A 25,184-nucleotide genomic window follows, 5' to 3' on the forward strand; every position below is an offset into this window, starting at 1 on the left:
AAGCAAGTTGGTATTCCATGCATCATTGTTCTCATGAACAAGAAAAATGAAGATGATGATAATCCATTGGTGGTTTATTGCTGTAACGTTTGACATCGTATTCGGACAAGGTAAATTAAATCTCAATTATTTTTATTAATATCATTGTTTTAAATTTCATTAGGTTTATCCCAAAACATTCCTTACATGACAACGTATAAAAAATTATTATTCTGTTAAAATAATATAAGAAACTGTCATCTTAATCCTATTTCTCTCTCTCTTTTTCTATTTAAGATCTCCTCCATTCATTTGTGTCCAATAGAAGGAAAGAGAGATGTTTATTTAAAGAGAGATACTTCACTAAATTACATAAATTTAGCGAAAAAATTAGTCGCATATTATCAAATATGAAAATACAACATTGAGTTCATGTCTCATTTTTTTCAAACTAGGTTTACCAAACATTCAACAGTTTTCATTTAAAGACGGAATTCGCGTTGGTGATAAAACTACAGCACTGTGCATGGTGTCATCTTCCTCAGTTCCCTTAACATTTACATGGCTCAAAGACGGAAAGCCATTAAAAGAATCAGTTGAAATTCGAGTAAAATATGACCAGGATTACTCCTTGCTAATAATAGAACCAGTTCAAATAGGGAGTACAGGCAATTACACTTGCATTGTGAATAGTCCATCCGGATCTAACAAACACTCCGCTCAGCTTCTTGTACAAGGTAAGGTATTATTTGCTTCCTCTTGTTAATCTTTTCAAGTAGAATAACAAGGAAGAATATCCCATGCAGAACTGAATAATCTGCAGGCTTCATGTCATTGGATTTTAAATACAGCACATTGTATTATTAAGATACTCTATGGTATAACTTGGAAAGTTCTATTTTACTTTATATGCTTATAATTTTATATATCTTTATATATTTTTTCATATTATAAATAAATGAATATGAAATTATTAAAACTCATTAAAATCGAATAATAATAATTACAGATTTCCAGAACTCATCAGAACTGACTCCTTATACGTGATGTTTTTCTGCAAATGTTAGAAAATATTGATCACAAACATTAATTGACACTGTAAATTAAATAAAAATTGCAACTCTTGTTACTTATAATTTCAACAAAATCATTAGTGCAACTGTACGTTCTTTGTACTTAAGGTAGTAATAACACTAATTATAATTAAATGATAGCAAACTGCATCAATTTCAGTTAAGTTACACACGATAGATTTTCCTTGGTGCTTATGTATAGTGCAGCTGCTATAAAGGAGCACATCTCTTTCACTCTTACTATAAATTCGGCTGACTTTAAATCAGTTTTCTCGGTTTGAAAAAATCAGCTCCATACTTAAAAATAAAGAAAAAGAGTCAGTATTTTATAAGAATAAAATTTCGAAAACATTTCCTAATTATGTAAACTTTCGACTCAGAGTATTCCAAATTTCTCCATATAACTATAATCAAGGTGCCATTGACTTGGAAAGGAATTAGATAAAATAAAGAAAAGAGAACAGGGTTTAAAGGGGAGGTAGTATCTTAGATTTGTTTTTTAGGCGAGTATATAGGAAGTTTGCTTAAAGTGTATCCTGACATTACCACCGATACGTCCTAACGTTTGGCGGTGCGAAGTTGTGGTAGGGAAAAATCATGTTCTGGGTCAAGAATATTAGTTGCTATTGTTTTGTGTTAAAAGATTAACGCAAAATAGTGTGTTAAAAAAATTACAGTGGAACTGCATATGTATTAGTGATATCAGTTTATGCTGAATATGGGTTGCCATGATGAGTGTTAATTTGATATATCGAGTATGTTAACTCTTAGTCATTTATTTATAACACTAAAATATCGTACCAATCGCAGTACCCTTTCTTAAAGAGGCGCTTCCGGGAAATAACTGAAGACTGTACATCCTCTTCTCTGTATTGTCACAATCCTAGATTCGGGTTTATCGAAATTCTACAGAAATCTCTGTAAATTGCTTTCCCACGCTAGAAATATCTTCTCTCTCTCTCTCTCTCTCGTCTCTGGTTGTGACACTGTAAATTAAATAAAAATTGCAACTCTTGTTACTCATAATTTAAACAAAATCATTAGTGGAACTTTACGTTCTTTGTACTTAAAGTAGTAATAGCACTAATTATAATTAAATGATAACAAATAGCAAACTGCATAGCAAACTCAGTTTTCTGGTTGTGAACTAACGCATTAAGGCAGGTTATTCAAACTGTATTCCAATTATATATTCTACTCACTAACATTATCTCTTATAAGACTTTGCTTTAAAACGTCTAGATATACAGGAACTTCTGATGTATATATGTTTATGAATATTATTTAATAAGATGCTGTTGTCTTCATGTTTTAAATTGGCACTTGCTTTGAATGACTGTCGCAGTTAGTAATTCTGCTATAGCGATTTTTCATGAGAATCCTGTCCATGAAAATGTCTAGAACCTATAGCTCGTTATCTACAACATTTTTGTAAACTTATTGAGAATTCTTTCATAAATACTCGAGCCATCATTTTAAGACCAACCACAAGATTATTTTTTGAATCTCTTTGTGAATTGTTCGTTCTCGGAGAACAAATAATGCCAATTGCTGGAATTTTCTATTTACAGACTATTTTAGTTCAATTACTGTTAGATGTCAGGAAAAAAGAAGAGGTACATGAGAACAACATGATAAAAAAAACTATCTCTTTTATAACTTTTTTATGGTTTATTTGAGAGAGAGAGAGAATATCCACACATAACTAGCTAACAAGTCTCGTTGGAAGAATAAGAATTATTGAAATTGACCCGAATTCTGAAATAATAATAATAATAATAATAATAATAATAATAATAATAATAATAATAATAAATAAAAAGTACACCAGTTCCACCATGAATCGCAAATGCTTTTTTTATGTTGTTAATCCCCTCGACAAAAAGGTTGTAAACCTATCGTACAATTAAAAAAAAAATGACATGAAATATTATATAAAAAAATGTTCCTTTAGGCACCAAGCATGGGAACTTTACAACCCAGAAGATCTAAATGGTTTACTTGGATCTTCTGGGTTGTAGACACGTATCCATATCCAGAATATGAATTAACATTTTTTGTGGATTTCACATTAACATTTTTGTAGACAAATTTTCACTCTTACAAAAATTAAAAACCCAGAACCGATTTTTAGGTGAGTTTCGGAAAATATGTAAGTACATAATGGATTCGTTTTGTCTGTCCATCCATACGCAAGTTATTCCAAGACATGGCTGGACTGATTTTATTCAGATTTAGAATTCTCCTTACAAAATTTTGTCGTGCTATTTCAGTTTTTTTTTTTTTTTTTTTCGAAAATTGAAATGGCACAACAAAACATGGGCCACAACATGCTGAAAGTATATACTGCAGTAGCTCCCCTGTGGGCGTATGCTGTTTAATAAAATTTGGTATTTATGATGAAGACAAGATGTTATTCATTTCGTTCAGTTTTGGTTTCAACCGGATCATTTTATTGAAAAAAAAAAATGGAAGAAACAATTCAAACTGATATTAATTTCGTAAAAAATTATACAAATGCCTGTATATTTCTCCAATATTGCGTACTAGTGATAAATCATGTATGGTACTTTAAAATCTGTTGCAATTGTATACAATAATAGAAATGGATGTGTTTCAGAGTTAACTGCTTTACAGAGAGGTTTGAACATGGGTTGCCATATTTAATCGTCAACCAGATCATGCAGTTGTCGCACCTTCGGAACAAACAACCATCTGTGATTTAGTGTCATTAAATGATGGAAACGTGATGGTGAAAAGAAACTTAACAGTTAGGCAAATTTACATAAGCTTAAGGAAACGGATGGGAGAGTGTGCTAAATATAGTTATACGATTCAACCTCCTAAAATCTTAATCAGTTCTTCGAAACTATCCTAGTTATAGAAATTTGTGCCAGAAAATTACATAATGATGCGTGGGTTTGATATGTAATGCAAAACTCGTTATGCTTTTACACATCAGAGTGTTGGAAAATTGTGCCGTGGAGTGACAAATCGCTTATACGCCAAATCAGATCGATGAGTTGATACGACGGCTACTAGGACAATATTATTTACCAAATTTTATGATCATGTCTGTCAAGTCGTTGCAGTACTGTTATGGCACTTCACTTTGGGACATCATTCCTCGTCTTGGTGCCAAGAAGGATAAACAACGTTATATTGACATTATGGGTATTTTTTTTATTTTTGTTGCGTGTTGATACTTTTTTTTGTGGAAAGGGCACAGATGAGTGTTAACGTGATACTCGCCTTCATATACTGTAAGAATTATGCAGACACTATCGGATAAAATGCAGGACAAAGTTATACTCTCCAGCAGAGAATCCCATATGAACCTTTTAGATAATCTTTGGGAAGAGTTTGAACATCGGTTTAGAACTAGACAATTGTTGTAGAAAAGTATATTCAGTAGAATGGCGGAGCTGTAATCAGAGGTCAACATGCACTGACCTTTTACCATCATCGATAGCTTACCCCATGGCTAACGTTTTGGTGGCCATGAAGAGTACGGAAGACAACTGCGACTATCTTATAAGTCATAAAATCAAACATTAGTATTATCTATGATAATCAGAGTTCTGCAGTTGTATTCCATACTCTTCATGGCTACCAAAACGTTAGCCATGGGTGAGCAGTCGGTGACGATAAAAGGTCAGTGCATGTTGGCCTCTGCTTACAGCTCCACAATTCCACTGGATGTACTTTCCTACAACAATTGCTTAGTTATGAGATTAAAAACTGGAATTTCTGGGGAAAAAAAAAAATATTTGCCTGCACCAAAGATCGGCTAACTCGAGAACAGGCCGAAAAAAGGTCTTGAAAAAAGTTTCTCTAATCGCAGACTAGAGAAACTTTTTCCAAGACTTAAAAAATTAAAGGGTGCTTGTGTGAAACAGCAACAAAAAAACGTTGCTGATTGCCCCACAATAACCCTTTAATTATTATAAATCATTATTCAATTACTACTTATAAGTGCGAAGCTTTCAGAGAGAAAGATAGAGTATAGCTAGCAGATAAACGGTAGAACTTTGATTTAAATTAATCTTCAAAACATGTGCATGTGAGTCTTCATGGAATCTGAATTGAACTCTTTTCCAACTAAAAAGCGTCTGTATCCCACTTTGAAAGGTATTTTTAAAAAGAAAGACACTTTTGCATTAGTATATTACCTCTGTAACGCAATTAGAAGAACAATGGGACATTAAGTCCAGTGTTTAATTCCCGTGGTGAATAAAATAGAAATCTTTAAATTTAGTTTTTGTTTTTTTTTTTCGGGAAACTGAATTTTTCCTCCCGCATACGAGCAAATCGGCCAAAAGAACACACGCAGTTTAATGACAAAAATTATGCAGTTGATGATGATGGCGGACGGTAGATGGCGTTATGTGTTGATGGTAGTAGCATCATTGAAAGCCTTGAGTGTCTTTGGACTCCCTTTGGGATATAGCGTAATAGCTGTAATATATAGTTATTCAAATTCAAGTGCTTCTGTTGCATGAAATGCTAAGGAAGAAAAGTTATAAGTCCTTTTTCTGAGGATGGGGAAAGATTGGTAGCTTTATCGTTCATTTCTGAAGCTGCAAGTTTTAAGCTTACTGGTTCTACTTAAATTTTATATACAAGTCTATTTTTTAAGAGCATCCACCTCGGAAGGTTGGGAAAATAGATCTGAATAATTTAGCTTTTTTTTTTCAGACAGTTTTTAATATATATATATATATATATATATATATATATATATATATCAAACGAAGAGTTTAAAGCAAACCATTTCTACTCTTTTTCATTATATAAAACAATACGTAATTTATTATAATGAAGAGATTTTTATTCAGATCTTTCAAACATTTTGTATAAATATGAGAAACAGGATTTGTGAATACAACTACCGTGGATGGACATACTTTTAGGATATAATATGCTATTAATGAGCAGTAGACGACGTGGTTCGGACAGTGGATTAAATAGTGTACACAGTGCGTTGTGTGGTGTCCTTTTGAGTCCTACTCAATATGTTTTGCATTAATTCGGTTCATTACTTAGAGATTATCGTGGAAATATTTCTTGTTGTAACTCAATACACGGGTTCAACATTGCTTCGGAATCACATTAGTGAAATAAGACATTTAAGAATGACGCATTCTTATAAAAACATTTTTGTTTTCTTTCAGCATCTCCTGTGTGGACACAGGAACCACAAAATGCTACAGTTGCTTTTGGAAAGATGTTGATAATTACCTGTAATGCTAGTGGCTCTCCCATCCCTAAGATTGTATGGAAGCAGTTACATGGTAAGTATGAAATCAAGTAATATGGTATAGTTTTTAGCAATAATAGCGGCCAAACATCATTTTTTGTATTTGATCTTTTACATTTTTTGTATTTGTTAGATCCAGACAGAACTACCGCAGACCGCCAAGTAAGTATTAACAAAGGATCAGCTAATGGAACTCTCTCAATAAAATCTGTCACTACAAAGGATTCTGGCACGTACATGTGTGAAGCTGATAACGGTATTGAACCGCGGTTGAAGAAAATTATCAAGGTATTGGTAACTGGTAAGACAGTTTTTTAAATCAAATAACAAAAATAGGATTTTCGGTAGCATGAACATGGCGACTTTGGTGTAATTAGGTTTCATAATCTGAAGTTGATGCATTTTTTTATTTCTTTATTATATGAGTTTATTTTTTACATTTAATTCATTATGTTTCATGTAAATTGTAAGCTTTTAATGCTGACTTAGTTTTGACTTCATAAACCTCTGAACTTTACCCAATTTGACGAAGCCATCCTTCTGTCCACCCCCCCCCCATCAACCTTAATACTTCCCAACTGCAATCTTTCAAAAACTGAACTCTTGCAGTTGAGCAGAAATGTCTGTATTTATTTGTATACAGTATTTAAATACAAAGCGCTTTTTTTTTTCAGGATATTTATTATTAATATAGAAATGAAACTGTGTAAACCTTTTGATACGTGTTGCCTTTATTTCGCCTCTTATGAATAAAAGTATCACTTTAATATATGATTCTTAAAAGAGGGTTCAAACCTTCGTTTGGAATCCAGTGCTATTTATTTATGAATATATCTTAAGAAATTACAATGAGCTTTATCCATATTTAGTTAGAAACTCAAATAAAAAATAGCTTTGTAAATTATGGTTGCTTTGGTGTTGTTCATTAATTTATTTTATTATAGTATTGTATAGTTTTTTTTCAATTCTGTATATTTATGCGTATGCAAATGATGATATTCTTGTTTTATTAATTCTGTATAAAATGAGTTCACATGAAATAAAAATTTATCTGCGTGTGCTCGTGAGAACTATGAATTCTATAAGACAATTTAAAAATTGCATTGTGGTTAATTTCCAGATATTCGTGGGAAATGAATCATAATATACCAATAGTTGTTGCATTAGAATGACGTCATTACACTTCCATGGGAAAATTATACAAATATCGTAGACAGAGATTTGCTACCATGTCAGATAAAACAAATTTGTTTTAAATATATTCAAAAAAATCCCGAAATTATATTTTGAAGTATTCTTTGCCTTCTTTATATCATAATGCAATTCTGATATTATTTTTTAAATGATACATTATTTATTAATTAATAAATATTATGCTTTGATATAATTATACTTGTAATTGTGAAGTTTTATGCAAGTTGTATTTTTGGAGTTCAGTCTGTTGCATTTAAATTGTTATTGATTTTTTTTAATTACTTGCTGTTATTTAATTTACTGTCATCTTATTGTTGGAATTAGTTTTACATAGTTTTAGTATAAATTTATATGAAATATTGTTATAATAATGCATGTCATTTTAATATTGAAGAGACATTTCCCAGTTAATATTCAAAAATGATAAGCAGCAATATTTACTGCGCTGTACGAGAAATTCAGGCACTCTTTTCATATTTATCACACACATTCACTATTGTAAGAAAATTCCTGAGGAAAGCAGTATTATCAAATTAATATTTGTACGCTTTGATTTAGACTTTCAGCACTATGTGGCGCTTGTGTAGTGATTGCGAAACATAGTGTTAAAATATGGCGCTGTCTCTCACACAATGAATCCAATTCTTACAGTGAAGTTTCACATCCCTTTGTATATTGACTTCCTGCATTAACCCAGGAAGAGTTCCTTACTTTCATTTTAAGAGTAATTAAGAAGGACTCGCAGTCCGGAAGAGATGATGCTTCAGATGACTTGCGTGATGAAAACCAGGACGCTATGGAGCGATGTCTTTCATCAGATCCACGACCTGTGATCAAAAAATTAGGATTACAACTTAAAATATGGCAAAAGTCTTCTATCGTCTCCTGTTATTACTTTCTGTTAGCTGCAGGTTCTGCAGAAGTGGTAAGTTAAGTTTTAATTTACGTTTCAAATTAAGCTGATGGAAACTTTAATTAGTTGGCATATTTATGCTGCTAGGTGGAAAACTCCGAAACCAATTTAGTTCCAAAAATGTATTTTCTTATCGACAGTTATTTCTTAAATTGTTGAAGAGCTTGAAAGAATGCTCAACAATAATAATCCTATTATATTATGCCACTAAAAATAGCAGCGATAAATTTATTATTAATCATAACGAACAGTTTACTGGCTCTGTCAATGTATATAACCGCATTATTGTAAAACGGACCAATTCAAATAATTGTCTTAGCTAAACAAAGCTTTTCAATTAATTATCTTCCAGTATAGCAGGATGTTCGCCTTCAAACATGCCTCCTTCCTTTTTTTGCTAATTTTCATATATTTCAATCTATGTTTTGAAAGTTAATGATGTTAAATAGTTATCCAGTTTCAAAATATTATCAAAATTAGAAATCATATTTTTGATAACTGATTTTTTAATGATCCTGAAATGTAACAGTCACAGTTTTAATCAAAATTAAATTCAAATGAAATTTATGGTGTTTTTTTTTATTTTATGTGACCTTTTGTCTATAAACTATACTAGCGTTAGCTGTTTTTTTTTTTTTTCAAAGGATCCATTCTTTTACTTGATTTCCCTTCTCTCACCTTTCACACAAGGCTGATACAATTTCCGATCTCATCCTCTTCATCCATAAAAGCATCACAATTTCTTAAACAAACCAGTATTAGCAATATCATTAACATTCCTGACATGCACTCTCAAAAAAAAAAAAATGTATATTATTAGTAGCTTCCTATCATCAATTTTCTTTCACATTGATCTTTTATTTTTTGTCTCATATATTGTCATATCTTAAATTATGTTTTCTATGGCACTATATGCATCAATCCACACAGATTTTGATTTTGCTCTGGATAATCTTTCTTCTGTCATCGTAGCAGCAAACACTTTTTTTAAATTAGTTCTGCTTATACATATATACTATATCGTATATATATATATATATATTATCCACTTTACATCATGGAACTTTAGCATTTGGAACAGCTTTTCTTTCTTTTCTAATTAGAAGCCTAAAATGCGGAAATATAAACCTTATCATATAAATCTTTCTAAAAATTTGATTCTGATAACCTCTGTTTGTCTTGATTCCAGCTTTTTTCCTCAAGTTCCTCTTCCACGTTTTTTCTTAGCCACCTTTCAAGTATTGTTGTATAAATCTTAGATTATATAACAGAACATCTACTGCAGTCTTTTGGATTTGCTCAGATGAACAGGCATTCCAAATTATACAGTGCAACCACTGTAAAACGTTTATATAACATCACCATTATATTTGAGCATTTCTGGTCGAAGATCATCTACTCTTAGATACCTTTCCGCATTTTAGGCTTCTAATTATTTTTTACTGTCTCGAGTATTGATATATATTATCAGTACCTCCCTGTTATTTCTTAAATGAGATGCTGTTATGTCACAGCATCTCATTTAAGAATGTTTCTACTTACTCTAGACATCCAGGATTATGTTTATCTTCAGTTTTCATTTTACTTTATAATCTCTGTTCCGTTTTTTGCATTACTCTTTCCACCATTTCTAAGCCTAGCTTACAAAAGTGAAATGAAAAACAAAGTAAAAATTAACTCCAAAACAGAAAATAAACAAACAAAAAAAATGCATAGACAGAACTTTATTGAGGTTTCCAGAAAGGATTCATTTCTAGTTTCATGGCATAATTATAGGACTCACTTCAGTATGGGAGACATACATTCTGTAAATGTATTTAAAAATAATCTGCTGCTATTCTATTCAGAAACATCTTATCAAAGTTTTCAAAGACAGTTATACTTAGACTTCTTTGTCATTATCTCTCAAGATATACAATGTCATATTTTTCCAGATGTTCCCCATTCCTTCACACCTTGGCATAATAATAAAACTTTCTTAAATCTGTAATTTATCCGGTATTGGAATCGCCGTCTTCTCTTATATAATGCCTCATATATATTTGAAAATTACCAAACTTTCTCGAATTACAATTTACATTGGGAAGTAATGAAAAATAATTATAAAATCATTAATTATCAATATCATTTGTGATCTCCTTTATAAATTGATTACTTTTTTTCATCGATCATTCATATTAGTACTGATTTTGTTTTATCTTCAGTTCTTTCCAAGACGCTGTTTGTTATCCTGTGGTAATGAATTTGAATTTCTGTTTTTGTTTCTATATTTGCATAATAAGGATAAAATTGTTTCGATTTTGAAGTTGCTCTTTAATGCATTTGATTATTATGTATAATTCTGCAGATGTTTCTCTTCCCGACGGTTATTCAATAAATAGTTCAAATTATTGCTAAGATTTTTTTATTTAATTGTATATTTTACTTTTACTGCACTCTGTGGTATAAGTTTCCATCCCACTTTACAAATAATTCAAAAATTGCAGAAAAAGATTTTACAAGTGTTACAGAAAAAAAAATGTATTTCTTTAACAATTTTATGTGAATTCCGCCAAAAGTTGTAAACCTGTACGTAAGTATTAGTACTATCAGTGGATTCAATAATCCGGAAATCTTTCTCTAGAAACCAAACATGATTCTTTCTAGCCACTTCAGACAGTGATAGTGTTTTTCTCCCAAAAACATTCACAAATCTCGACGCCCACTGTGGGATTTTTATCCAGAGATTATGGATGGGAGAGCAAAAACGCTCCACTCGTCTAAAATGCCGTCTTACTGTTAATTTTTAATTCTTCAGAATAGGCTTAAATTTTGAATAGAAATGATCACAGATAATCGTAAAAAAAAAGTTTCATAATCGCTTTCTTGTGTAATGTCATCATTCATTATCAAAACAATTAAAATCGAATCCATTTATTATCTTGTACTTTATTTATTGTCGTTTGGTAATACAAAATTTTGTATCTTTTCGAATCGCTCTGCCATCAGAATGATCCAATGAAAATTAAAACTGAGATGACTACACAAACATTAATGAAAATTTCAAAAGAAAATGTCATGAAAACCCATCCAGCCAGACCGAATTTTTATGTACATATAAATGGACAAAAGTTATCTAATTGATGCCTGCCTATTTTTTGCGAAATGAATCAAAACAAATTCCAGACAAAAATAAATAAATACATAAATAAAATAGTAATATCCGTTTCCTTCCTTCATTCATTACGAGAAATAAGACCAAAACGAGAACTATTTATTAGGAGAAGTGTTTCCAAAACAATCCATTGTTTTGGAAATTTACGTTATCAGTACGATTAGGGATGTGTTGCTATATTCCTAGATAAAATTAATCTACTGTTAATTAGAAATGTGGTGCTGTCATTTGTATTTAAATTTGCAATAAGTATGAAGAACTTGATGATTAGAAATTTAATATTGTTTATTAATATACATAAAATAGTTTGGACGCTATTCTTTATATTTTTACTCACCCAGTTATATGCTTATAAATACAGCAAATGAAGAAATTCATCTTTCGAAACCTCATCTTTGCATACCTTGATGCAAATTTAAGTAAATCAGCTATCAACTTCCCCAAATTAGGCGTATTCTTTCGTCTGCCTCACTGTATCAGAGTGGCTTCTGCTAATTTGAAAATTAGTCTTTTTTTAGCGTGTGTTTAATAAAAATTTTAATTTCTAATGAAGAAACAGGACTTTCTCTCAACCTCCTTTACAGATTCCATGCAGCTCCACCTTTGGCACTTATAAACTTGCCATAAATATTAAAGTTCCCAATAGTGTTATTAAATTCATTTTATAAAACTAATTACTTAATCACTTATGACTTGACCTCTGTTATAGGTACACCCAAAATTCAACCCTTCAGCCTTCCATCTTACACTCATGCTGGTAAAACAACAAAAATATTGTGTTCAGTCGAAGACGGAGATAAACCGTTCACCTTTTCTTGGAAAATGAATGGTTTGATTATCGATAATAGTAATACAGCTTTCAAAATCACCTCCCAAGATGATTATTCTTTGTTAGTAATTGACCCTGTAAGTGCTGAGGCCGCCGGCAATTACACGTGCACTGCTAGAAATTCAGCAGGCCAGGACAACTTCACTGCACAGCTGATTGTTAAAAGTGAGTAGCATAATTTTTTGGTAATAATTTAATTGCCATTTCTATAGCTTTTATTCACTAACGTGTTATGTATCGAGTCTGAGTTAGATTGCGTTAATTTAAAATATTCTTCGAATACTTTCTTTTTCTAATGTATTTCATGAGCTCTGATATCCATTTTTAAAACTATTTCATGAGCTCTGATATCCATTTTTAAAACTATTTCATCGCCAAATAATTTTTAAAAATGTTTTCAAATTTTCATGAATATACTACATACGTGTGTAAATTGTTTTCAATACTTATCGATAAAATAAAATTTAATTAATAAAATAAATAAACACATAAATTTATTCATATCAGAGTCTTAACTATTGGATATACTATGTCATTTCTAGGTTATACGCCTAAGAAAATAGATATTATTTGTACAGAACAGTTTTGTATTATGTATAGAAAACAATGTTCTTTATGTATCTATATTGAGCATTAAGAATAACTATCAGAGAAAAGTTGATACTATGGTTTACTTTGCAAGAGTTTTTAAAACTGGCAGCAATGATAAATGACTTGGATATCTTTGGTCTTATGTCTTCATTTGATAAAAGACATCATTAAGCCCTAGAAAACGCGAATGTTATGAATCCGCAACTAAGTACTTTTTCTTGCTTATCAACCAACTTTAGTTATTGAAGAATGCATTTCCATTTGTAAGCTTTCTTCATGCCAAATAAGTAGCAAAACAGTGGAAGGAATTCGAATTTCGAGATTGCAAATATGAAAACTTTATTCCTCTGTTTCAACAACTTTTATGATGAAAAAATCTGTAATTCCATTGAATTACGAAGCGGTCATAGAAGACATATCCAGAATTATGGCAAAATGACTCCGTGTAAATTTCGTAAATGACCAAGTTCTGTTATCCTTTAAATATTTCACTTAATGAAATGCCAAAACATATTATTGCAATATTCCTTGAACAGAGCTCGGTAGGCTAACGTTTACTCTCGGAATTACGAGTAATTTTTAGAGACAGTAATTTTTCAAGCGACTTCACGCATGGAGAGAAAGGTGATCCCACGAAAATCATCTACCGCTTAAAGACCACACACACATCTGTGTTACACTGGGAATTTAACTGTAGGATATACAACCGAAATGCGAACCGTTTATCAACCAGATTGTTGAATGCCCTCAGATGGAAGCTTCTACACATCAGATTGGCGATTTCTTCATAGGAAAGAATCACAGAAATTGCATTCTAAATATCAGATATTCTTCTCTCTTCCATCATCAATGTGGATGATGATGATGAGGCCGAATGAACTCTTTTCACTTCTGTCTGTCCCTGGAGAGTGCGAACAATTCTGTACAGTTTGGTGTCGCTTGTTGTGATTTGGTTTTTCAGGTCCTCTTATTTTTGTCTATCCATCTAATTCTGGGACGCCCTTTGGATCTTTTACCTTCCGTCTTTGTATTCAGGGCTTTAGACAGTAGTCTTTGTTCCCATTCTGGTCACATGGCGAAACCATCGCAGTCTTCTTTCTTGGATTTGTCTACTATTGTTATTTCTTGTTTTAGTAATATTAATATCCTGGAATAGTAATATCCTGTTTTTATTATATAAGTCTCTAAAGTATTCTTCCCATCTGGCCATTTCTTTTGTTTTACTTTCAATTAGTTGTCCCTCGTTATTTTTGATCATTTGGCATTTTTGTTGTCCGTGTCTTAATAATTTGGTCTATTTGTTTATATAATCCATGGAGGTTATTTTCTTTTGATAGCTTCTCTGCTATTTTGCATTTTTCTTCTAACCAGTTATTCTTGTCTCTTTTAACTAGTTTTCTAATTTCTCTAGTTAATCTATTATATTAATTTCTGTTATAGTTCTGTTTTAATTTCATGCTTTTCCTTTGGTCACTTAACCTTTTTACTTCATTCCAATCCTTTTTACTTTGACTCTATGTAACCTATTGTATTTTCTCCCAATTTTAATATTATTTCCTTTAATTTGCACGAATATTCTTCGATGTTTATATTCTGTTTCGGTAGTTCCTTCAGGTTTTTATCCAGTTCTAGTTGATATTTTCTTAGAATATTGTTGTCTTGTAGATTTTTGCATTCAGTCTCCTTTTGACTCTAAAAGTGCTTTCAGATTTTAATTTTATTCTTAGGTTTGCTAATACTAGCTTATGGGCTGATCCACAGTCTGCAGCGAAAGAACTGCAATTTAGGATATTAGGGCAGTTTAAAAAATGTATTGCATCCTTGGGGCGGATAAACCTGGGTTTGAAACTCTTTTAGGATGAAAGGAACATTTTTAACAGCTCGTCTTAAAGGCGAGTTACCCAGCTTTATACAGAGATAAAGTTTTCCTCTCAGAAAGGGTTTTTTTGTTTTTTTTGCTCCTACAAAGTATACTGAGGAACACTCAATTAGCAAACATACCAGACTATAAATATAAGATTAACTACCCTATCCGAGGAAATTAAATTAGAGAAAGCCAAGTTGTTTAGCTTTAACAAACCATTCATCTAATACATAAATGAAAGGCTAGATGAGACATTGGATGTTCAGGAATCTGAGATGTAATTCGGACCACTCTAATAGGAGGATATTTGAAAGCAGCACTGCACAACAAAGAGTAACACGCCTGTGTAGATCATTCGGAAAAACTGTCTTACCCTTTATGAAAAAAATAATAATTCGAGGAAATATTGCAAGTACTTTTCAGTGAAGGTGAGATATCGGGTCAAATACAGAACTTCAAATTCGGTTAAAACTCGAGTTTCTACCGCCCACAAATATATACACAAAGCAGATAAACCAAAGAATGAATACGTCCAATTTACAAACATTTCTCTCATTTGACATAACTGAATAGCTAAATTGAAGAATAACCACCCTTATACCTAAGAGATATAACATGTACTTATAAACTTAAGAAAGCTGACTAACCCTTGCACATTTCCAGAAAGAATTAAGAAATCAGAAGAATAAAAAAAAATCTCCTCAGTAAAGAAACATAGTAAGTTTAATTATATACAGGGTGTTCGGGATAAATTTGACATATTTATAATTAATTATATTTTTCCGTAAGTTACATGTATTAACACACACTTCTCTTCATTTAAAAGTTTGGACCCTTCTTCATTCATATACAAGATGTCAGAAAGGATGGATAGCTGGAACCCACCTGAATCATGGAAGAGAATAACTTGTATCATGATGATTCGTGCCCGCCATCAAAATAAGGATATTACGACTGCTGCCCAATGCTCCCTGAATACAGTAAAAACAATCAGGCATGAACTAGAGACTTGCAATGGTGACTACGAGGATGTAGCAAGAAGAAAGATCCCTAGCAGACGATCTGATTGCGTTCGTACAGCAGAATTCCTCGCAAATCTGCAGGAACAGGTGTTGAAGAACCCTGGCATTGGAATTCGGGCTTTGTTCGTGGAGTTGCTAACTGTAGTCAAGCCCTGGATAACAAGGGTAGCCAATGGTAGGCCGTATGTATGGCAGCAGGATTCGGCCCCTTGCCACACCTCTGGGAAAAGTCAAAAATGGTTGTCTGAAAATTTCTACGACTTCACCAGTCCAAATGTTTGGCCTCCAAACTCCCCAGACCTTAACCCCATGGATTATTTTGTATGGGGCGCAGTTGAAAAAGACACCAATCGCACTTCCAGTAATACAAAAGCCCAGTTAATGGATAAAATTAAAACAGTTTTTGCGGCCCTTCCCAGGGAGACTGTAGCATCAGCTTGTTCGAGGTTCCGAAGCAGAATTGAAGCTGTGATCGATGCTAATGGTGGTTATTTTGAGTAAATCTTGTTGATAGTATTGTAATTAACTCTGCCTGTAATGTTTTTTTTGTCAATTCATTAAATTTAATAGATACAAAGAAGATTTTCTTTTTCCTTACGAAACTGTCAAATTTATCCCGAACACCCTGTATATATGATTCTTTGTCGTCTCTCTCTCTTTCTCTCTCTCTCGTAAGTCATCTAAACTATCGAAACCTATCTATATCTTCATCATTGCTATCTGATCAGTTTCCATTTCCATACATTAAAGTATAAAAATGTATGGTATCTGAAAAATGAGCATGTGCTTGAAAAAAATAAAATATATATAAAAACAAAGAAATAATAATCGGACAACAAAAAATGCGATACCAAATAAAATTAAATGATCACATTCGATTCTCATTCGGCACAAAACAATAATCATTTCTTCTGGCAGAGAAAATGACTGACTTCGGTACAAAACGAAGTTCATTTACCTTTAACTAAATATTATGAAATGCTCTTACAGGGAAAAGAAATGAAATAAAGAATGGAATAAATATTTTCAAGGCTATCGAAGTGGTTAATACCTGATGAAGCAATTGCCCGATTGGTAATAAAAACAGTAGAGAAATTAAAGACTCTCACTGCAGTAGATAGTTGATAGTATTGACAGCTAACGGTTACGGAGCATATCAGTTAGCTATATTTTTTTAAATATGGGAAGAACAACAAAATGATCATATAAAAATTGATGCCTTAAAAAGGGAGTACATTATCCTATCTGATACCAATTGATATCTCGCACATGTAAACACCTCTCCGTACTTGTAAAAGGTGCAAATCATTTTTTTCAATCAAAATATAAATTCTATATTTTTCTTTCTTCAACAAAAATAAAACTTCGTCTATATTACAAAAGATACTTTTGCAGAGTAATTAGTCGTATTTTCAACTATTGTATTAAATGGGATTGGGCTTTGCGTAGAGCTAAAATTGGGAAATTTTCAAAGAGTTGCATCAGAAATATACACATAGAATGAACTCGAATGAATTTGTATTGCCTCTTACTGAATTGCAAAAAAAAAAAAAAGAAAAAATCATCAATACTTTCACAGAAAGAGAGAGAGAGAGCTTTTACTTTTCAGCATATCACACGAGTCTATTTTTTAATAAATTCATTGATTTATTAAATACACAAATAAAAACATTGCAGCAGATAATGGCAAAGCCTTCTGAGGTTTAAAATCGAAAATATCTTTGCTCTTTTTTTTTCCCCACCCTTCAGCAAAATGACATAGAAGCATATAGAACGTGAAGGGGGATAGAAATGGATGGAAAGATAAGATAAGAATCCTTTGTTAAAGAGGTCACACAGTCAGTCTAGAGGATGAAATAGAACTAACAACCGTAGTTCAATAGAAGCTGCGCAAACAACAACAACAAAAAAAGTCAAGCTATCCACATACTAGCCTTAGGAAAAGATGGATGGAAGGATATCATATCAGAGAAGAAAAAAATGGAAGAAAGTTCTGGTTGCAGGGAGTAGTAGCCTTCAAGGCTTATAACACAAGATCTCTCTCTCAATAAATATGAGAGAGAAAGAGAGAGATTTCAAGCTGGCGATATTGCACAATTCGAAAGCAGATATCAATAAATGAAACTGTCTTTCCTTAAAAATTATATCATTACGAATGTTTTAAACAAGGAAAACGAACGGTGTCTTAAAACAATATTGCTCTCTCTCTCTCTCTCTCTCTCTCTCTCTCTCTAACGTAATATGTTGTAAAAATTTGCTAATCAATGTGAATACTGTTTCTTCTTCTAGTGCCGGTAACTTGGATCAAGAAGCCACAATACACTGCAGTACCAGTTGGGGAAGTTGTATTTCTTGACTGTGAGGTCACTGGATCTCCCAAACCTAATATTAAGTGGTCAAAACTACCAGGTAAGCACAGTGCCTTTCTACTTTTTATTTTGTGTTATATGATTACTGAATTAATCTTGAAAAGTAGTACATTATCCAGTGCGTTGAATTCGTTGTAACACCAGTTTCTAAAATGAAAGGACTAAACCGCCAATGTTTTGAAATTGTAAAATCTTAACATATCAAGCAGTTTTGACAAATTTACAAATCGTCCAAACACGAATTACTATGGAAAAATATACTAATGCAACATTTGGACTATTAGTCGCAATTCAAGCTTCATATCACCAGTTGATTTACTATGAGAACCATTTCAGTTTAGTAAGCAATAAGATCCACTCTTCAAGAAGAGTACGCATGACTTCCTGATTATCCGGATTAATTGCAGCCTCTCGCCTCAAAGTATGTCGCATACGTTCTGAAGGAAGTCAAATGATCATTGATTTGAACGTGCATTTGAGATACACAGACAATATCTCGTGAGGTTTAAGCAGACAGTATGTATTAAATGATATAGCCTTATAGATTGAGATGAAAAGGTTGAAGAATATCTCCAAGATATATATGTGATATGGAATGGTGATATTCTTCAACCAGTTCATCTTCATCTATACCGTTATTATCATTTCACACAATACTGTCTGCTTAAACCTCACATGAGGTATTGTTTGTGTTTCTCAAATGCACGTTCAAATCAACATACTCATCAACAAAATAAGATCTTGTGTATCGTGAATTATGACCTTTTTGCATTCGGTTCCTGTTTGTGTGATGTTTTAGCAAAGTATATAGGTTTTTGCAGCTAAAACTCTATACTTTGGACATACTGAATTCTTCCAGTATTCATATTCTCTTGAAGTTATTTAAATACTGTTGCATGTGGTTCTTCCTACCACTCTTTTTCAGATTATAATAAATTCTCCCGCTGAGATATCTTCCACTTTATTTGCATGTAAACCGTTATTGAATTTAACGAAACTATAATCCTAACGCTAAACATTTGTACATATTGAAAATTAATTTAGTAACATTCACATCCTTTTATCATTTATAATATGTGATATTAATATATCACATTAAGAAATATTTCGTTGTTCGCACCGAAAAAAAAAAATTTTTCAGCTCTCAGGAGAATAATAATGGAAATGTGAATGCAACTGTACAGTGCAATGGAAATCTTTGACACTTGCAATTGAAATTGTTATTCTAGCAATTTGTGCGCATGTCAAAAAATTTTTCCATTGTTATTGCATGCATTTCTGTATATATTTGTACTCAAATTTAGTTATTGTTCTAACCTCAGTGAGGATATTTTTCGATACGAAAAACGAAATATTTGTTAGTGTTATTAATAAATTTAGTTAATCAATGTTGATTAACTAAATTTATTTGGATTTGTAAGGCGGCATAGTTGACTTATCCTTTAATTTTGGAAACTATTATATTTTTTATCATTGATTTATATACATTTTGTTTGCATTATCAATTTGTTTCATTTTATAGTATTTACAATTCCACAAAGAAACTAAATAATGCACGAATTGTTTAATTTATGACAACAACAATAATCAATATAACTTTTGATGTTAGAATATTTTACCATGTAATTATTGATTAAGAACCATGTATTATAACACAAATATATATATTAGGAAATATGGTAATAGAAGTTATCTAGTACAAAATGAACTCTAACTTCACACGTTTCTTTTCTGACCTTTATGAATCGCAGTCATTCTTTATCAAAATTTTTCATTTTGATCTCATCACATTTAATTTAACAAATAAAATGAATAACTTCCAGTTTAACAAACTTGGCGCCATATTTATATTCATACGACTGAAACCCTATTGTAGACCTTTAAAATATGCTATAAGGAAAAAACAGTCGAGGAAATGATGAAATTCATTAAATAAAATTAACAGAAATGATGCACAGTCCTGAGGAGTGAAACGAAACGTTAATTTCATATTTCGACAATGCGAGAGAGAGAGTCATCAGAATATAATGTAAGATTTGTAGCACGCACGCAAGCAAAACAAATAAAGTGATGCTAGAGATTTAGCGCCTAAACTGCAAAGAAACGAATGTCGGAAATGATAAGTTTCCCATGTCATGAAGAGTTTAACGTATCCATATTTATTTATAATCAGAATGATTTTTTTACAATTTTTTTTCTCCATTTCATTCTCTGGAGTGTGTCCAGGACATGGTCTAGCAGAACGCACATTGTGCATAATTTTGCTTGCCGAAATATATATATATGTGTGTGTGCGCGCGCTCTTCTAGGCGGATATTATTTGTTCATCCACTTTGCCTATAATGCACAAGTTACTGGTGCATGAAACTGTATAACCCTACAATTAAGAGAGGAGGGAGTTGATTTTTTGGTAAAGCAGATAAAGTGGCCGACTTGATATGTGACGTGAAGGGTATGTATAGAAATTGTGCGTTTCTTTAAATTTCTGGCTATTTTTTTTTTTTTTTTTTACCGAAATGCCTCATACATATAGGGAATGCAATAGTATTATTATAACTGTAAACTATGGAAATAGTCTGTGGTCGAATTCGTTGTTTGCTATGGATTACGGCCGAAGCAACTACAGCCATGTGGTCAATGTATTATGTCTGTTAATTGCGCGTATTCTTCTAGCCAGTTTGTTTGTTTTGGGTTAGCTGAGAAAGTGTGGCAAATATGCTCGAGTTCAGAACCGAAATATCTGGTTGTGTTAGCCAGTATTTTGATGATACCATATTGTTGGAAGGGGCGAGGGAATTGTTTCTCGGTGTATACGAATGAGTAAATTTTCTGTACGCCGTGAAAGAAAGAAGATGGTCATTGGAAGTGCGTTAGTGAAGTGTCTGTTCCAACCCGACAAATCTCAACTAAATTCAGCCACGATTTGCCACATCTACTCACCAGTGGCTACAGTGCACAAAATTAACAAAGCTGAGCCCCCTGCATCCCCCCCAAGTCACTCCGAGAAAAAATAACTAGAACCATAAGTTTCATGCAGCTGTGTGCATCCTTATTTATCCCTCACTAGGATTAACTTCATCCCTTATCAGTTTAGGAGTCTCCAAAAATTCTTTACCCCTAAAAGCATATCTAATCATGGACAAGCAGCTGAAAGACCATTCACTCAGATAAATGCAAAAAATTCATCATCACAGGTATGGGTAATAAAATCTGGCACACCATGCTCTGACAATTTGCGCAATCAGTTGGATAACCACCACTATACATTTTCACAGCAACTTGAAACACCATAGACATTTTCTATATTCTCCATTTGATCTTAAAATCCACCCTATTGATATGAGAAACTAATTTTAAGTTAATCTCCTTACCACTAAGGCTATAGAATAACATTCGCAGAGAGCGCCTTTCTGAGGACTCGAGGCTCTAATTTCAACTACTTCTATTTCCTTTGTGTGGATACAATCTCACACCGTATGGATATACATGTACGGTTACAATCTTACACCGCACCCCTTGCTGACGAAATATTGGAACCATCATACTAACAGTTAATTTCTGAGACTGTCCGCTAAATCTACCCAATGAGAGTTCGATTGCATTCGATCCTACAGGCTTGAAAAATTGCAACAAATTCATTACTGATTTCCAGCAATTTTAGTTTCATGAAAAATTTTGATCGCCTGATTTATAACAAACCATTTTCAAAAGTTCGCGGTATTTGAGAAGATGAACTAAAATCATGGACTTTTAGTTTATCACAAGCCCTTTCTACAATTAAAACTCTGGGATTTTCCTGATCTGAAAGGATTGATAGTTAGTCAAGAATAACTCTTACACAAATTCATTCTTTGATGATACATTGTTATAAGAAACATCCTTGTTTAGTTTAACTCATAACGTGAGTAAGAATACTTTCAATTTTAAAATGAAACTGAAACTACTTAAGCATTAAGTAGATGTTTATATATCATTATACAAACCGGTTACTTCATTATGTGCTTTATCTCAATTATAATGAGACAGACTATTATTAAAAATACACTAATTATTCAATGCATTTGGGTATTATTGGCTACTCCCCAATTATCTAAGAAATTGATCACAAAGAAGGTTGAAACTAATAATCGTTTATAGCTATTTGTACAAAAATTAAACATTTTAAAATAAAATAAATAAAATTGAAAAAATTCTATACAGCTGAGAGCAAAAGCATTAGCGCATCTCAAACAAACAAAAAAGTTTTCACCCAATATTTGTTAGGTGCTCCGCATGATTTGAACCTAGTTCTTTCCAAAGGGCGGGTATTTACTGAATCTATTAATCTTACGCTTTTCATTGGTTAGAAATATAGGATATCATCTCAGATCTGTTTATTTTCTTGCGTATTCTTTCATTTGAAAGGCGCTTCTAATCAAAAATATTTCAAAAAAAAAAAAGATAGCTTATAAATTTTGATGTAATTATTAAAAGTAATTCCAGTCGCATTAATTCTTGTTAGCTCTGAATTGTTTTTAATGCAGTATTCTATCTTGTTGCCATAATTCTCGTATCCATTCGTATGTTGAAAAGATTTAGCACTTTATATTTTTAAAAAATTAATTTCAGTATCATTCGTTTTGCATCCTTCGCTACATAACACGCATGAAAATCTCAGTATTGTGTTGTATCTTATTTTCCCCTTACGTATTGGGCCCAATGGCCTGTCACGATTAAGGTTTCTGTGAAGTCGGTTTTGATTTCTTAGAGATACAATTAATACTTTGATGACGAGTTTATTCTATCTGCATAGTGTGCTATTCTGTCACTTGCGGGTAATCTCTGGGTAGTTTATCTTGGGAGAAAACCTAAGTGTCCTGCGGGGGGTGGGAGAAAAGCTAACTCTATATGAAACCGCTAGTTTACCTTCAGTTGAAAAGTCTTTATGAAGGTTCTAAATTAAGAGCTTCCATAGCTCAACGGATATAGAACCTTCATAAGGACTTTTCAACTGAAGATAAATTAGCGGATTCATATAGAGTTAGCTTTTAGAGATATCTAAATACATGTGAATCCATTTTCATAGCGTTAGTCGAACGGTTTTATTTTTGGAATTAAAATAACTAACCAAAAAAAAAGAAAAGATTCATTTTTTGCACTCCAATAATAATTGTATTTGGTAGTTTTCATTTCACAACAATTGAATTATGAAAGCACTTAAACAATGATGAGTCATAACAATTCCTAATACTTAATATTCAGTATAAAACGAAATAAAGCCTTTAATTTTTTTTATTCTTTTTCTGAAATACTTTTTAGCTGTTTTACATTAAACCATTGAATTAGTTTAAATTGTGAAGACAAGCTTTTACGTCAAGAAAGAAAACGAATAACTTTAAAAAAATACACACTTTTCTAAGTATTTAAACAATGCAAATAGTAACATTTAAACAGTTCTAATAAGATGCAACAATTGCTAAATCTTTAGCATCTAATACAAAAGAAAAGTTAAAAAATAACTAAAACCTTTATCTGAAATACTTTTTCTTAAAACTCCAACGTTTGAACAACTGTTGAATAAATTTCAATTTTAATCAAGTGTTTGTCTCATTAATAAAGAAAACGAATACACTAATCCCACGTATAAAAAATACTATGTAACTCGCTAGATTTTGCTTTTAGCTACCTAGAATAATTTATTTATGAAAAATGTCATATGAAAACACTCTCGCAGTGACATTTTCCAAAGGCTTTTAAAGCGAGTGTTTAGTTATTACTTCCTTTCACAATCTGCACTCTACAGGCCACATTGTGCTAATGATTTGCCGCTACTACAAAGGAAATAGAATAGTTTCAGCTTTACAAAAAGCAAATATTTCAGTCTGAGCGTCTCCAAGTGTAAGTGTTCCTTGCGTGTCGTGATAAGGGTCGATCTCTTGCGACTTAAATAATCAATATCCTACTCCCGCCTTTTTTTTTTTTCTTGCACATTTAATCATTAATATGTAGATGAATTCAACAGAAATGCAGTTGAATAATTCAACAAATTCAGAACGCATAAATTTTTAGCTTCCTTTTGTGTTCTTATCTCGACGCGATTGTTCAGAAGTTAAGGCATAAACAAAGAAGACTTGTTAGGTGTGTGTGTGTGTCTGTCAAACGCCACAAGACAAATACAGAGTATTTAAAAAGTTTTATCTCTTGGTTAGTAATGTCTGTTAGATACGTAGAAGTTTTTCAACATCTTTTTATGTTATTATTATTATGGAATTAATTAGCAAGAGTGTTAGTTTGATATCTTTTGAGTTCCTTTAGACTGCTGGAATAGTAGATCGTCAGCAAGCCTACAAAAAATTATTGTAATTGATGGCTTAAACGTACAAACTTTGCTAATCTTGTATGGTGCGAGTAATTTTGCTATGTTGCTCCAACGTTTGACATACGAATTTTACGATTATAAATTGCTTAGCGTACTTAATATAATTTGCGGTACTTACAGAACCCTTGAAGGCCCATGATCTCCTCAGATTGGCTTTCATAACCACAATTTTAGGATAAAGTAACTAGTCTCATGACCAAATATATACTTTTGTGTGTTATAGCCGGCTTACCTTGTTGCGAGATGAAAAACCCAACCACGTCCGTATGTGACCTGCTAACTCACCTTCCATTGAAAAGTCCTCACAAGGGTTCTTCACTTTCTAGAATGGATTAGAACCCTGGTGTTTTCTAACCAAAGGGCTTTGTCAAAACGAGTTCTTTGGCAGCTCACCGTAGGGTATCAAAGTTAGAATAAATATATAGCAGACCAAGATCATAATAGATTACGAATAGTGTCAAAATCACCTTTATTATAACTCCAAGACATGCCAGTTGTGAATATCACCTGGATGAAAGATAATTTTCTATCATCCACCTCGTTGAATGAGGCCCAATTAGTTTGCAACTTATTCTCAA

General features: G+C 32.2%; 1 protein-coding gene across 1 annotated transcript in view; it reads left to right on the top strand.

Moving 5' to 3' along the window:
• LOC150094716 (hemicentin-1-like) overlaps nt 1–25,184 on the top strand; it is a 136,096-nt gene that overhangs the window by 33,559 nt on the left and 77,353 nt on the right. Inside the window, exons 15-19 of the mRNA XM_090411650.1 lie at nt 435–716; nt 6,227–6,346; nt 6,446–6,613; nt 12,220–12,567; nt 18,169–18,288. Of these exons, the coding sequence (XP_090267776.1) occupies nt 435–716; nt 6,227–6,346; nt 6,446–6,613; nt 12,220–12,567; nt 18,169–18,288 (1,038 nt within the window). The remainder of the gene's footprint in view (nt 1–434; nt 717–6,226; nt 6,347–6,445; nt 6,614–12,219; nt 12,568–18,168; nt 18,289–25,184) is intronic.

Source organism: Typopeltis vanoorti, chromosome 21 (genome assembly GCF_054136105.1).
Source record: "Typopeltis vanoorti isolate ZY-2024b chromosome 21, IOZ_Tvanoo_1.0, whole genome shotgun sequence".
Lineage (NCBI taxonomy): Eukaryota > Metazoa > Arthropoda > Arachnida > Uropygi > Thelyphonidae > Typopeltis > Typopeltis vanoorti.